The 16,124-nt window shown below is 33.6% G+C and overlaps 1 protein-coding gene across 2 annotated transcripts in view; it reads left to right on the top strand.

Annotated features, from left to right (window-relative positions):
• Positions 1-16,124, top strand: part of FBXW7 (F-box and WD repeat domain containing 7) — a 206,451-nt gene that overhangs the window by 133,340 nt on the left and 56,987 nt on the right. The window contains exon 1 of one of the 2 annotated variants that reach the window (XM_065877187.1): positions 11,004-11,150. The exons of the other annotated variant lie outside the window; for it this stretch is intronic. Within the exon in view, the coding sequence (XP_065733259.1) occupies positions 11,004-11,150 (147 nt within the window). Of the gene's footprint in view, positions 1-11,003; positions 11,151-16,124 lie in introns of those variants that run through there. 2 annotated transcript variants of the gene reach the window in all.

The following is a 16,124-nucleotide window of genomic DNA, read 5'->3' as shown; positions in this document are numbered from 1 at the left end:
GGGAACACATTTTGTAAAATGTTGGTATAAGCTACTGGATGTATCTGATGTTCAATATTAACTCAATTGCTCCTAATACTAAGAATTATTGTCAGAGTAGCACCTTGCATATAAACCTTAACCTCTAATTATATGAAATGTAAATAGAAGAATGATGATTATTTTCATAGATCACCAGGGCTAAAAATAATGTGTAAGACTGGGGGGGGGGGGATGTCCAGAAAAGGATTTATTTTGTTGAAATGTACCATGTTCTTCTGTTCAGTGGTCTTTGCTGATGGTACTGATGGTACTTTAGAGTAGCAATTGCTTTTAGAAGATACTTTACTTTCAAAGTTAAAAATGCTTTTTTTCTGTGTTTCTGGTTGGTCTTAAATGGCAATCTCTGGTTATTGAAATCAGATGCAAGTGAGAAATGGAAGTATGAAGAAAATACTGGTGAATTTGGGAGCTAAGTGCCAAGAGTCATTCATTTGCTTAGCTATAGGTGTTGGTTTTATATGTCAACATTATAAATTTAATTGTTAAGAATGAATTGTTTGTACTTTACCGATATACTGCCATCTGTCTTACGGTCTAATGAGTGAAAACATTAAATATGCTGAGGTGCATCTGTAATGTTTATCAATTAAATTTTCAGTTTTCTGATTTGTTTCTTATTTCACTCTGTTAACAGGTATAGAAAAGAAGATTAAAACATTTAGAATCATTATTCTATATCATTTAGATATCAGTAATCTTATATTTAATCTTTATTATATTTTTATGCTTCTTTACTCCAGAGAAGAACAGAGCAGAGATTGCAAACTAGTGTCTATATAGTGTTTTTTTTTAACGAATTTAAATATGTTGCGAACACTTAAAAATCTGGAGAGTTCACATAAAAATATTGATTCTTCACCTTCTTTTGCAAATGTGGACTGTCTGTCCTTACTGGGTTCCCTTGCTTACATGACAACAATCAACGGCACCTTTTAAATGGCCTTTCCAGGCCTTAAACCTGACCTGTTTTTCTCCTTTATTTTACCTGAGTGCTCCTCTAGTCATTTGAGTTTGCTTAGAATGACGACAAAAGCATGACTGTAGGAAATGCAAAAGTAAGTTGATTTTTTCTTTATTTGTCACATGTCAAACTAGTTTGGATGAAGATCCAAGTCGAAGTAATATGTAACCGTTTGTCAAGTTTATTATTAAAATAGAGATTTGCTAAACACCACATTTCTAATGGGTATTATCAAGGTGGGAATTTGTCACCAAAGCTTTTACCAACCTCCAGATACCTACTCGTTTAAATTTTCATTCTAGCTCACCTGTTATCTTTCCCATTCTTGTTAAATTTTGAAGTTAAAACTCTACTAGGATGACTCTCATATTACAACAGTAAACCAGTGTTCTTGGAGCTTCTTATTTTGGAAGATGTTTCAGTTATCTATTGCCACCTAACTGTCACCCCAAAGATTTATGATTATAACAAGCAACAATTATTTTATTATTTCTCATTGTTCTTGTAGCTTATGAATTTAGGAAGGGCTCACTTGGGCATTGTTGATTCGGGGTTGCAGTCAGATGGTGGCTGGAGGTGGAACATCAGGGGGCTAGAACAGCTAGCTGGGGTCTAGCCAAAAATCTCCTCTTCATATAGTCTCAGGACTTACCCAGATATGGTCTTTTTACCTGGGTTAGTTTGGGCTTCTTCATGGCATGGTGACCTCAGGTCAATCAGACGACTTACAACAGAGCTACCATGTGAGTATTCCAACAAGCAAGGTGGAAATGGAATCTCCTTTGTATGACTTAGCCTAGGAAATCGCATTCTGTCTTGGTTGGAACAGACTCACCTCTCAGTGAAAGGAGTGTTGCAGTACATTGTAAGAAGAGCATGCGAAGATGTGGGATATTGCTGTGACCATCTTTGAGACACACAGTGTACTATAGAAGGTCATAATATCTTTGCTTTTAGAAGTTTTTGTTTTTCATTTGTACTTCATAAAAATCAGGCTCATTAAAACAGATTTCATATATAATATATGTATCTTAAGTAATTCCTTAAAACGTAGACTAATGATATCTCACAGCCTTGTCATGATATTTAAGTGAAAGAAAGCATGTTCTACTAGGAGCTCTGTCAGTCTTTTATCCTTCCCTCATATCATTGTACCAATCTGAAATAATATATATTTTTTCTAAGCCCTGTAGCTGCAAACTTCCTTTATATCTCCTGTTGATCTCTGATAGTCTCCGACTATCCATAGACTTCCTCCTTCCATCCCAAGATCTTTCTGTTTCAGGCATAATCAAGAATTACAGGGATTGAGTTTTGTTTTTTCTTTGTTTTTAATGTTTCTTGATAAACAGTGTTTTATTTATTGGAAAGAATGAAAACTTGGACTGTCAGTTTAATTTAAACTTCAGTCGATGTTTATCAGACGATGTATTCTGTTGAATATGTAATTTTTTAATTAGTTGTCTGCATTGGGTCTTAGCTGCAGCACGTGGGATCTTTTGTTGTGGCATGCAGGCTCTTCATTGCAGCGCATGGGCTTCTCTCTAGTTGTGTGTGGGCTCCAGAGCACATGGGCTCAGTAGTTGTGACATGCAGCCTCTCTAGTTGTGGTGCACAGTCTCTTTAGTTGCGGTGCATGGGCTCTCTAGTTGTGGTGCATGGGCTCTCCAGTCATGGTGCTCAGGCTCAGTAGTTGCGGCACGCAGGCTCACTAGTTGTGGCACATGAGCTCTAGAGCGCGCAGGCTTAGTTGCCCTGCAACATGTGGGATCTTAGTTCCCCAACCAGGGATCGAACCCACGTCACCTGCATTGGAAGGTGGATTCTTAACCACTGGAGCACCAGGGAAGTCCCTGAATATGTAATTTTGACAATGTGAAAAAAAGGCCAGTGGTGTCAACTGTCAGCCCATCCAAGAATGAGACCCTAAATATGTATTTTCTATAGCTTAATTCTATATTAAAGTATTTTCTATGCTTAAAGTAATTCTATACTTAAATTTGATGCTGAAGTGAATATTGACAAATGAATATTTATAATGAATAAATTATTCAGTGAATATTGTTAAGACTCATATGCTTTAATAGCATGTTATTGAAAATTATACAATTGAAGTCGTGGAACTATGTTCACCTCACTCATAATAATTGATTTTTACTTATAATTGCATCAAAAACTCAACAGCTTAGGGGATATAATTATCTCCCCGCCTCCTTACTGTTTTACTTTCTTAAATTGTTAAGACTGTCAAATATCTTACATGTCCATTTATTTTTCATAGGATACATTCCTACAGTGTGTTAAGCCATCAATTTGGTGAACTTCTTGCGTTATAGCTTAGTTTAATTTTTTTTTAAGTGCAGAAAAAAACCACCTACATTACTTACTGTGCTTTAAAGGAATTAATAGTATTATGTCCCTACTTATTACTCCCTGGCCTATAACACTTTTCAGAATTTTTACAAGAGAGATAAATGATTGATAAATTGTATTTAGTTTAACTGAAAGGTTAATGAAACTTTTATGCTTAAACTTGTTCATAAAAGTAACATCATAAACCTTAAAAAACTGATATTAAAGAAGTTTTTGTCCTCTTTGTTACACTTAAATTTTATTTTGAGAATTGTAGAAAATTAAGTTGCTTTTAAATCACTCTGTCATCACATGAGGCTTTTGCATGATTGAAATACCTGTAATTACTATGTCATTTTTGTCATTGTTGACTTAAAGGTGTAACTATAATAATCATCTGCTAAATTCTTGGAGAGCAGCTGTATAAGACCGATTTAACAGCTGGGGTAACCCAGCACAGACTGTAAGAGTTAAACTTAATCTTGAGGCAAGTTATGTTATGGTCGTTGAGGATTTCATACTGGGCATTTCTGAAATACTTAAAAAATTCAATCCAATAATTGGATTTTTGTTTTATCACAAATATTTCTTTAAATGTTTAATGAAAGAGTGAGGAAAAGTATCATTTTGATATTAACAACTAAAGTTTCCAGACAAAATATGGGAATAAAATCCAAAGTTTACTCATTAAAAAAAGTCAGATATACTCTGAATGTCACTGTTCATGCCACCATGGTAAATAGGAAAGGAAAAATACATTAAAAATATTATGGAATAATATGGAGTCAGAAAAATTCTAAGATCCTTATCTTGAATTTCATCTTTTAAAATCATGTTTTAAAAAATCATTTATGCCTGTAACTTTTTTCCATTGAAAATGTTTTCTTATTGTTACGCAACATTAATATATATTCACAACACAAGGATAGATGCCTGTTTTTAGAAGCTATACACAGAAATGAATTGAAGCAGTGAATTTTATTTGGATATATTTTGTAAAACTGTAACTACTTACTAAACTATAATAAAGGAAGGCGCACCAAATTGACAGTCCAACACATTACAAGAAGGTGCTATACTCGTTGCTATTAGAACTGTAGTATATATGGTCTTAAAGCTGTAAGGGACTTCATTCTTAATCATTTTGTCCAATCTCCTCATTCCTTATTCTAGAAATCTGAAATCTGAGACAGCTTAAGAGACTTACCTAAGGTCACTGGTTAGTGGTAGAGCTGAAAGTAGAACTTAAAGTTCACCCTATATTTTTTGTATGCTGGTAAGTTTACCTGGAGTATTAATTTCAGGTAATTTGGATGAAAGTTGGTTGAGGCAATAATTAAGAGTAATTTAATTGTAAATGAATTTAGTTGTAAATAAGTCAGTAAATAGTTGGTGTTTTTTGAGTCATGGAATTTCTAGTGCACTATGCAATGGTGTCATATTTAATTTTTCAGGACTTTTTTGGTTGTTTTTTTATAGTTTTTACCTTGTAACTTTATTTTCAGCCAATTAAAAAAAATTAACTGGAATTTTCCGGCAGAATTTGGAAATAACCTAAATGTCCAGCAATCAGACCTTGATTATACAAATCAAAGCAGTTCCAATACTATATAAAACCTGATATTTTAACATTCTTATTTTGAAAATGCTACACATATATGTATATATGTAATGCTTTTATTTTGCAAATGTCTAATTACCAGGTCACATTTTTATAACACTTATATAAGCTGTATGTGCTGCTTTAGAACCTAAGCTAATTTCTCTTACGTACTTAGGGGCTACATGTACTTAGGGGCTACACTAAGTCCCTGGATAAAGAAAATTAGCAAGGAAGTACAGTAATAAGTTATGACTCATTAAATGTTTACATGAATATAATATCTTAAATGCATTATAATTAGATGTTGTAATCTTTCTTAGGAACACTTTGAGCATTTAAATGTTTCAGAATTTTTTAAGGAAATGTTTTGAATGTGATTTTAATTTTTATAAAACATTTCTGTTCGTTTGACTTATGCCTTTTATGAATAATAAAACTTTAAGAGGAATGCCATATATTTAAATTTTTCCTTCATAGTAAATTTAATTGTGTTTTTAGTTTCTACAATTAAAGTAGGATATGTTATTTGGATTTTTTTTTTGCAATTGTTTTTTGTTTTTTTGCAGTTGTTTCTAATACAAGCTTGACTGTTCATCATTAAGCAAAGAACTTAATTTCTTGATTCATCATCATTTTTCTCTGTTTTTAAATTGTTCTATCTTTGTACATGAATTGCTTAGACTAGGGAGATAACTTTTAACACTCTGGTATCTCAGGTGTTAGGAAAGACTAAAAACAATGACTTAGATACAGAGAATAATCTGTTTCACTCTATATCCCAGAATAAATGAGTATGCTCTTTATAATACCATATTTTCATCTCAAAAGGATATTGATTCTGATTTATTTCACTTCAGGAGTGGTGTTAATTTTTAGAATCTGGAATTCGTTTGTTTCTACAGAAGAGTAAGTCACTTGTTGCTTAAATTCACAGAAGTAATAAATAATACTGAATTTAAATGGTGTATGCTGATGGTCTCCCTGTCAAAATTTTTTGATGTGAGACTGAAAACTTTTGGTTAAAATCATAAATACTTGTAGGTAAACTTGTATCTTCCAAGCGATTTTAGCTGATTCAAAAATAGTTTATGAAAAACAGAAAATCTTTATGCTGCTTATATGCTGTGGCCTTTGATCTGGAGCAGTTAAATCCTGGCCTTCTGTATAATAATGAATGTAAGAAATGGTAGAAATCCAGAATAAACTACTATAAATCTTTTTGTCATTGTTGTAAGAGAATTGGAATGTATGGAACTGTAATACATTTTAGAAATACTGTATTGGTGATATTTTGTTACATGCAACATTTATATATAATCATCTTTGACTAATACAAACTTTTATTTATTTGGCGGTTCGCGGGCCTCTCACTGTTGTGGCCTCTCCCATTGCGGAGCACAGGCTCCGGACACGCAGGCTCAGCGGCCATGGCTCACGGGCCCAGCCGCTCCGCGGCATGTGGGATCTTCCCGGACCGGGGCACGAACCCGTGCCGCCTGCATCGGCAGGCAGACTCTCAACCACTGCACCACTAGGGAAGCCCTACAAACTTTTAGAAGAAAGAAAAATCAGGGTGTAATAAACAGGCAAAATATCTTGTATAGAGATCTTCTCTTTATCACAAGTTCCCCATTGTTGAGTTCTTCTTGAATGGATAGTGATACCTGAAGTCTTAAAATGCCAAGGCACAACTACTAAGATGCTAAAAGCTTAACTTTTAGATAAAAATCGTGACAGAATTTAGGAAGTCTTTCTAAAACTTGTAGATGATTGTGTTTTAAAATATTGTACTCCTAAGTTATTATAAGTGGATTTTGCATCTTTGCTTGCTTTCTTAGTGATTTTTAAGATTGAAATGTAATCTGCAAAGCTCTACGTGATTTTTTTTTATCCTAGTAGTAGTAGTAATGGCAGCTAACAGTACTGAGCACTTACTAAATGTGAAGCATTGTTCTTTGTGTTTCACTTATATTAACCGTTGTAATCCTCATAACTGTCCTATGAGGTAGGTTCTATATAGATGAAATTGAGGCACAGAGGCATTGATTTAAGGACATACCACTAATAAGTGGTAGAACCAGACTTTGAACTATGGCAATTTGACTCCAGCATATATATTCCTACCTACTGTATTATACTCCCATAATATTTATTGATATCATCTTAAAAAGAGCTCAGTTTGGGTGGGGGGGGGGTTAGTAATTAAGACTATCTTAAATGCTTTTAAAAGGATCATTGAGACCAAGACTTTATTTTTTCTTGAACGTGTGGAACTAGCTGCATTTTAAAATATTAGCAATTGAGGTTCTCCTACGCATTGTCTTCAGCTTCCCTCACTGACTAGGGTTTTCTTCTGTACTTGAAGATTTTGTAGTTTGAATGTTTCCATGCTGATTTAGAGCGTTGCTTTAGAAGTACTATTAACTTGAATCCTCAGAAAAAAGATGGAACTCGGTAGTTTGGAAATTAGTACTCACTTTGCTCAATCACTAATAATGTCTCTTTCACAAAAGTATATTGTTAAAGACACATAATTTGATTTAGCGTTTGCTTGAGTTGCAGTGCTCTGTACTATCCAGTTGAGGGCAGCTACTTACCAATTTAAAAAATGAGTTGAATTAGAATGCCACCACTTTGTATTTACCAAAACTTGGTATCTAGTGTAAAACACAACATTTAATATACAAGACTGCTTTAATTTTCACTCCTATTTTTACCATAAATAATTTCTTAAAAATGAAAAACTAGTTTTACTTCATGGTAATTTCTGCCCTTTCATAAGTACTTTATGTGTATTTTAGTTTTAATTTTCCTAATCCAAATTCTTTTCAATTCCAATCTCCTCCCCCTCCCTTGCTTTAGGATCAGACTCCAAGAAGATTAGAGAGGTTCATATCATCCTTATCTTCAAACTACCCACATGTAAATACATGTGATTATAAATTTCAATATAAAAGTGAAAACTAATTTTCAGTATGGTGATCTTTATTAAGTGAAAGTCAAAATTGGAGTTGATCTGTTTGATTCATTTTTCTCTGCAGAATATGTTAAATTTGTGGAATGAAGTACTCTTCTAATTTTTCTGGATTGAAATAACACATAGTTTAAATTACATCTTCTATGTGGTATCAAGAAATGAATTTTGGGGGTTAATTAGCTATCTGATTCAAAGATATCACTGAGACAGAATTTTTTTGAGAATAAAGAATGTCTACCTGAAACTATATGTAATACTAACAAAGTGACCCTGATAGTAACTTGGAGAGGGGGCATTCCACGGGAGCTGCCTCAACAAAGGGATTTTTCTAATAAGGAGAAACAGACACAATATGACTGAAGGTTATGTTATACAAAAAAAAAAAAAAAAAAAATTAGACTTGTGTTAAGGAATAAAGTGAGCACCAGAGGAGATGCTGAGATTAGAATGAGGCCAGAGACATTCATTCTGCAAGGTAGTAAGTAGTCTAGTGGGGCCGTAGACATCCTTATCTCAGGTATCAGTCTCACCTTGTTGTACCATATCAACTGAACAGATTTCCAGTACCCTCTCTCCTATCCCTAGATCTCTGTTGGGTTTTTTCAGTGGTTATGGTTGTATTCTTAGTCATTTACTTTTTTACTAAAACAATTTTTGTATTGTGATTAAATACCCATAACATAAAATTTACCATTTTAACCATGTTTAAGTGTACAGTTCAGTAGCATTAAGTACATTCACAGTGTTGTGCAGCCGTTACCACTGTCCATGTCCAGAAGTTTGTATCTTTTCCAGCAAAAATTCGGTACCCATTAAACACTAACACCTCATTCATTTCTCCCCCAAGCCCCTGGCAACCACCATTCTACTTTCTATCTATAAATTTAACTACTCTAGGGACCTCAGATAAGTGGAATCATACAATATATATCCTTTTTTGACTGACTTATTTCACTTAGCATTATATCTTCAAGGTTTATCTATGTTGTGTCAGAATCTTCTTCCTTTTTAGGCTGAATAATACTCCGTTGTATGTGTATGTACCACATTTTTTTACCCATTCATCCATTATTGGTTACTTAGGTTGTCTCCACCTCTAGGCTGTTGTGAATAATGCTGCTATGAACATGGTTGTACAAATATCTGTGTGAGCCCTGCTTTCAATTCTTTGGGGGTGTATATCCAAAAGTGGAATTGCTGGATCACATAGTAATATTTTGAGGACTCTCCATATTTTCCACAGTAGCTCTGTCCATTTTACGTTCTTACCAACAGTACACAAGGGTTCCAGTTTCTCCACATCGTTGCCAACACATATTTGTGTCTGTGTTTAAATAATAGCCGTCATAATGGGTGTACAGTGTGGTTCTGGTTTTGATTTGCATTTCCCTAATTATTAGTGAAATTGAGCATCTTTACATGTACTTATTGATCGTTTACATATCTACTTTGGAGGAATTCAGTTTTTTACTTTTGTGTCACTAAAAATTTCTTCTCTGCTTAATGATTTTGCATTTTCAACTACATTTTAAATTGTGATATCAGAGAAAGGTGTACTTTAAGAAAGTAGCATCATGGTAGGACTAGGGGTATTTCTTGTGTGTGGATTGACTTCCCAGCAACCCACTTCGTGTATTTAGTAAGAAAAATCTCAACAAAGTCAAAGAAGAGACCACCCATTTGTGACATTCTCCTTTATAACTCTCTCCAATTCTAAATTTCCACTTATAAAAATCCATAAAAGCAGGTGGAAGGAGAGATAAGTGAGATGACTGGCTGTTGGAAGAAAAAAATAGAATGGAAGGAGAGAACAAACATTAGCTGAGCATTGTGAATGGATAGTTCACTTCTATTATCTATCTATTAAAACTACTATCAATTCTCACACTAGGCTTTTTTTAAATCATCATAATGTTCTAGTTCCTGGGCTTGGAAATGAAATGTAGCATAAAGATTAATTAGCATGGCATAAGTAGTTAATTTAGGGAAATATTTGAGATAATTCCGAAAAAGTGAGTTTGGGGCCACTTTGAGAAGAGTCTTCATCTCCAAACTTTATCTTAGGCTTTGGGGAACCATTGGAAGTTCTTGAGGAGTGTATTGTACACCACATTCCGTCTCCATGTTTTAGGAAGATGTATCTGACTATGGTATGTTAAAGAAATGAAGCCCTAAGGATTTGTGATGAACTGGTTAGTTATTATTCATTTTACTTTAATTACTTCCCAACACAGGTTACATTTATAAATACTTGGGTTTTTAAATATATTTAATCAGTCACATTACTGTTATACTTTCAAGTGGAATCCCTAAGTGTTTCAGAATTATAGAGATTGAACTGAAATTTGCAAACAACTAAAATGTCTCCTGGTAAAATTAACCTGCAGTGCATATTAATAGCTATTGAGAGCTTCAGTTGATTTAATGTCTTAGTTTGAGATAAAGACTGGTACATATGGAAGAGGAAAAGAGAGCATGCTTGAAGATATAGTGCTCATTCTGAATATATCTAAGATAGAACAAATATTATGTTTGTCTTTTTTGAGCATGCATAAATGCTGTCCTTAAATTTGAAGCACGGTTCGAAACACTCCTAAAATATTAATGCTGATATTTGGGTAAGGAAGACTTAATAAATATTTAAGAGAAAATACAATGTTTATCTTTTGGATTTTTGTAAAGACAAGTTTACTTTCACTTTCTAGGGAATACCTAGGTTAGTCACTGGAGAAGTTTCCAAAGGGACCCTGTAGCACAGCCCTGCTTCGGTTGTCTTCGCATTACTGACTTTGTATGGGAGGTGCACCAGCTGTTTGACTGGCAGGAGCAGGAGCTTTCACTTCAGTAGTTTATAACTCCTGGCTATTCTAGGATAGTTTGCACTTCACCAAGCCTCAGACAGGTCAGGACATTTGGTAGGAGAAGGTTGAAAGACAAAAGCAGCAGGCCTTGGGTTCTCAGCCTTTTTTTTTAATTAGAAAGTTATATTTTAATTCGGTGGTTAGAGTTTTTAGTAATGTGCCTGTATTACATGTAGAGAGTATTCATCAGCCAAGAGGAGTTTTAAAATGTCAAAACCGGGAAAAGCTACTCTAAACCATGGCTTGGTTCCTGTTGATCTTAAAAGTGCAAAAGAGCCTCTACCACATCAAACCATGATGAAGATATTTAGCATTAGCATCATTGCCCAAGGCCTCCCCTTTTGTCGAAGACGGGTAAGTCTCACACATTTGAAAAATAGGAATATTTATTTAAATGAACTACTTTTGCCTCTTTTGATGAAGAAAAGGTTCAAATTTCAGTTGGTATTTGTAACTAAAACTATCAGTGCATTATGTAGCCAGTGAAAACTTCTGTAAGTGATAGTTTTAATAGTGTGATAGAGAGCCTTGAGGGCAAGGTTACCTAATTCACCGGTTTGTGTCTCTCATTTATTTTTATGGTATTAGAATTCTTTAAACTTACTTAAACTTGGTAAATTTAAAAAGTATGTTTTGAAATATGTCGGCAAATACTAACACCCCAAATTTGTCATTTTTATTTTGTAGGAAAAGTAAAAAGCTGGTGGTATGGTCCTTATACATGATAATTAAAGCATTTAGCTCTCTTAAAGAGTTTATCTGCCAATTTAAGCTAGATTGTTTTTAAATCACTATTTCTTAAATTCAGACCTAACATAATAGAGACGTTACTTTTTGCTGTTATATGAAATAAAAATAGCATGCTATTGTGTGGCAGTTACAATACAGTTTATATATAGACAGTTCTGAACTAACATTTTGTAGAACTTGTGCTAATCTATAATCAGATTATGATCTATTGGATGTTTTTTGGGATTACATTCTCCTCCTCGCCAGATTTTGACCCTATTAGTATTAACAGTTGTATTTTCTGTGTTACTTGGTATTACCATTTTGAATTATTAACTAGAGTGATATATTTTTAGATCTAAAATATGTTTAGTATCCCGAACACATTAAACCAAAAAATACCTGTTGGAGATTCATTGAGTGTTTTTATATATCAGTGCTATTAGTGTTTTAGTTCCTTTTACCAGCTCCCCCAACACCCCACTTTTTTTTTTTTTTTTTTTTTTTTTTTTACTAGAAGGGAAACATTCTATTAAACAAGTAGGTTAACTTAACAACACCTGAAAAATATTTTTCCTCTTTAGTGAACAGAATCTTCTATTTGCTTGGACTTAAATAGCCTTTGTAAAAATATGTTTTCTAATTACCTTAGTTCTTTTTGAATTGTTTCTACTTCTACTCGAATAAATGGTAGCCATGTTGAAAAACATTTTGAGTAAGTTTTAAATATAATACAGTTTAAACATTGAAAATAGAATATTAAATATCTCTGTCACCCACTTACTTTCTTCTTAACTATATTTTCAGAAAATGTGTCTTTTGTTTTGTCTTCTGTCACTTTTATAACTTCTGAATGAGGTCACTGCTCTGATTTAAACATTTACACAGAGGCCTTTAGTAGCTTTAAGGTCATTAATAAACTTATTTATTATTTTAATACTTCTGTAAAAAAATACCAATACAAGTAAACTTTCAAATTAAGGAGAAGAAATGTGAGTTTTTAAAATTAAGGGGTTAAGATCTTAAAAAGATAATTTTGTTCTTGTTGAATATTTCTAATAAACTTAAGTACAGTTTATAGCAGATTATTCATTATGTCACACTGTATGTTTTCTATCTGTATCTTCTTTACAAGTGCATGAAACTTAAAAGGCTCAGGAGCAGATTCTATAAGAAAAATTAATAGAGAACTTAAGGGCTTTCCTTGCAGGTTTCCTAGGGTCACTATTCAGTTTGACTTTTCTAGGTTACTGTTATGATAAATTATAGCCTGGCGTTTGTAATTATAGAAGAGGACTAAATTCAAAAAATAAAATTCAAACTATAACATAGTTCTAGTTTGGGGGAAGATAGATAACAAAATTAACACATTCAGTTTTAGACTGCCTGCCAATAATTTACTATTGTATAACTCATTGACTCTGACTACTAGAAATATTAGAGGGATTGTGTAATTATAACTTCTCCCCTCCTTTTTGCAACTGGTTAATTTAGGTAGCTTTAAATTGATTCACATGTTCTTTGTTGTTTTAACTTACTAACTTTCCCTTGGTAATGTTAATGATAGATACTTCTATATATATATATATATTTTTTTTTTTTTTTTTTTTTTTTTTTTGCCGTACACGGGCCTCTCACTGTTGTGGCCTCTCGCATTGCGGAGCACAGGCTCCGGACACGCAGGCTCAGCGGCCATGGCTCACGGGCCCAGCCGCTCCGCGGCATGTGGGATCTTCCTGGACCGGGGCACGAACCCATGTCCCCTGCATCAGCAGGTGGACTCTCAACCACTGCGCCACCAGGGAAGCCCTTTAATATATTCCTTATCAAAGATTTTAAAAAGACTTTTGGTGTGATATGTAATTAATCACATTGTGTATCTAACATCCAGTATATCTTTTCCATTAGGTATGTTTAGCCTCTTTCAATCAGATTGTTATACACTGACAAGAAGTGTACAGACTTCTCTATTTTGTAGGCCATTTTTATCCTTCCAAGTAGTGAGCTAATGTATAGTGAACTCTTACAAGACTGTATGTAGTCTTGGCCCATTAAAAGTTGAAAAACATGTTATTGCGCCTCCATCCATCATAGGTGTTGATCCATTTAATGTTTGCACAGTAAAATAATTTTGAAAATTGTGAAAAATTCTTTAAAATAGTTATCATAACTACAGCTTCAATTTATAGCTCTCGAAATGTTTTCAGGAAATTTATTTACCTCATTATTAAGTACTATTAGTAATGATAGTCTAATTTATTATTATGTAAATTATTCTAGCTCCTCATCAGAGATACTTTGGACTTAATACTAACGACAGTAAAGAAATAGCAATCTAGCTATTAACCAGTTACCGTCAGTCAAAGTGTTTTTAGTATTTAGGTCCTCATAGTTCATATAAGTCCTATAGGTAATTCTTAGCATCAGGAATATTTGAGAATATTACTTGAGTATATAACTTTTTATTCTAAAAGAACTGATCGTCCTTGAAAGGAAGAGAATATCTACAGGAAAAACTTACTTAGTCTATAAAATCACTGGAAAATTGTTTTTCTTTGAAATTGGAATACCTAGTTATGGTAATACTGTTTCCTAGATCCTAAGATACATTATTTTTCTACATTTTAAACATATGTAAAATTAGTGTATGTCTGGATGGAATTTCATAGCTTAGCTGGCAGCATTTTTTTCTTTCTAGTGATAAGAGAAATAATATCTTACAATTAATAATAGTATATTGAAAGAAAAGTCATTAAAATGTTTATATTTCGTTTATTAACTCGTTTTTGTTTGGAGACTTTCACGCATTGACAATATTCTCATAAAGTTATTCTTCAATGTTACTATTTTGGTAGAAATTTCCAAAAGACATGCAGTTGGTTATGTATATAGGGCTTTTAAAGATATCTGGTTGACTGTGTTGGTTTATAGAAGGAAAATGTTTTTAGAGTGCCTTTATATTCTTGGGTTTGAACCACCGACCGATTGTGTAGCATAAGCATCAGCAACAGAGCTAAGAAAATGGGGTAGAGCTGCTGGTGGGAGCAGCAGGGAGGCGAGGTGGGAGCAACGTGGTACAAGGACTTGTTCACCTGAAACCCAAGAGCTCAGGCAACAATGAAATGTATGACTAGATTTCTGATAGTTGAAAACAATTTTGTACTGGTTATATTCCATATCCAGTTCTGTTTAAAGTACCATATTTAAAATAATCTTTCTTTAAAGTGAAAATAGAAATAAAATTGAAATACAATATTTGAGTCATTTGAGAAAATATTTGAGTTAATATCACTCCTGTGTATTTTTATCTTTGAGGGTTAGCTTAAGTCAGGGGTCCACAAACTCTTTCTGCAAAGGGCCAGCAGCTATTTTATACTTTGTGGACCAGATAGTCACTGTTAGAACTATTCAGCTCTGCCATTGTAGCATGAAAGCAGCTGTAGGCAATACTTAAAGGAGTAGTTGAATGAGCATGATTGTGTTTTAGTAAAACTTTATTTACGAGACAGTGAAATACAGATTTTTATGATTACAGTAATACTATAGTAAATCTTCTTGTGCTTGAATATAAGTTTCAGCTAACAGTAAATTTTTAGAAAGAGATTGTTAGAGCCATAACGTTTCATTTTCTTTAAAAACCCTCATTCTCTCTTCTAATTCTTTTGTAGCTATATAGAGAAAAATTTTTATGTGTATAATCGCTAGAATTTTAACATACTGCTCTTTTTTTGTTTTGTTTTGTTTTTGTGGTATGCGGGCCTCTCCCGTTGCGGAGCACAGGCTCCGGACCTGCAGGTTCAGTGGCTGTGGCTCACAGGCCCAGCTGCTCCGCAGCATGTGGGATCCTCCTGGACCGGGGCACGAACCTGTGTCCCCTGCATCGGCGGGCGGACTCTCAACCACTGCACCGCCGGGGAAGCCCAACATACTGCTTTTTAATTTTCCTTCTCGATGTACAGTAGTAGCATAATAATGCTATTAATAATTGCTCTTATTTTAAAAGGACCTACTATATATTCTAGGCATTGTCCAGCTATTTTTTATATTTTAAGTAATTCTTAAATGATTTAAACGTTTGTTAAATACGGTAAGTTAGGTATTATCTCCATTCAGTAGACTAGAAAGCTGAGGCTCAAACAAGTTACCTCTCCCCAGTTTTCTTGGTAAATAGTAAAGCTGGTATTTAACCTCAGGACTCTAATGCTGCAGGTAGTAGCCATTCTCTTTCTACTGTGTTTTGTGACCTTTTCTTATGAACTTAACTTTTTTCAACTACTATTATATTCATATTTTGGTGGGTAAACCTGGGAGCCTATCATTGTTGACATTGTTTCTTTGAGAAAATTCAAAGATTCAAATAATTGAACTACAAATAACTTGGTAGCATGTTACATTTATAAATTTAGGATTTTTTGTGTGATCTCTTTCAAGATGTTTCATTTGTAAAGTTATCCCACAGATGATGCAATGATTATAGTGATAAAAAACTAGAAATATTCAAACAGTATGCATGTTTGTAGTCTTTCTGTAAGCTGAGGGATGATGCCTGTTAAAGAAAAAATCATTCATGAACCTTGTTAAAATCGTAAGACAGATTTT

Source organism: Phocoena phocoena, chromosome 5 (assembly GCF_963924675.1).
Source record: "Phocoena phocoena chromosome 5, mPhoPho1.1, whole genome shotgun sequence".
NCBI lineage: Eukaryota > Metazoa > Chordata > Mammalia > Artiodactyla > Phocoenidae > Phocoena > Phocoena phocoena.
The sequence above is the reverse complement of the archived record's forward strand: the minus strand, read 5'-3'. Positions and strand labels throughout refer to the sequence as shown.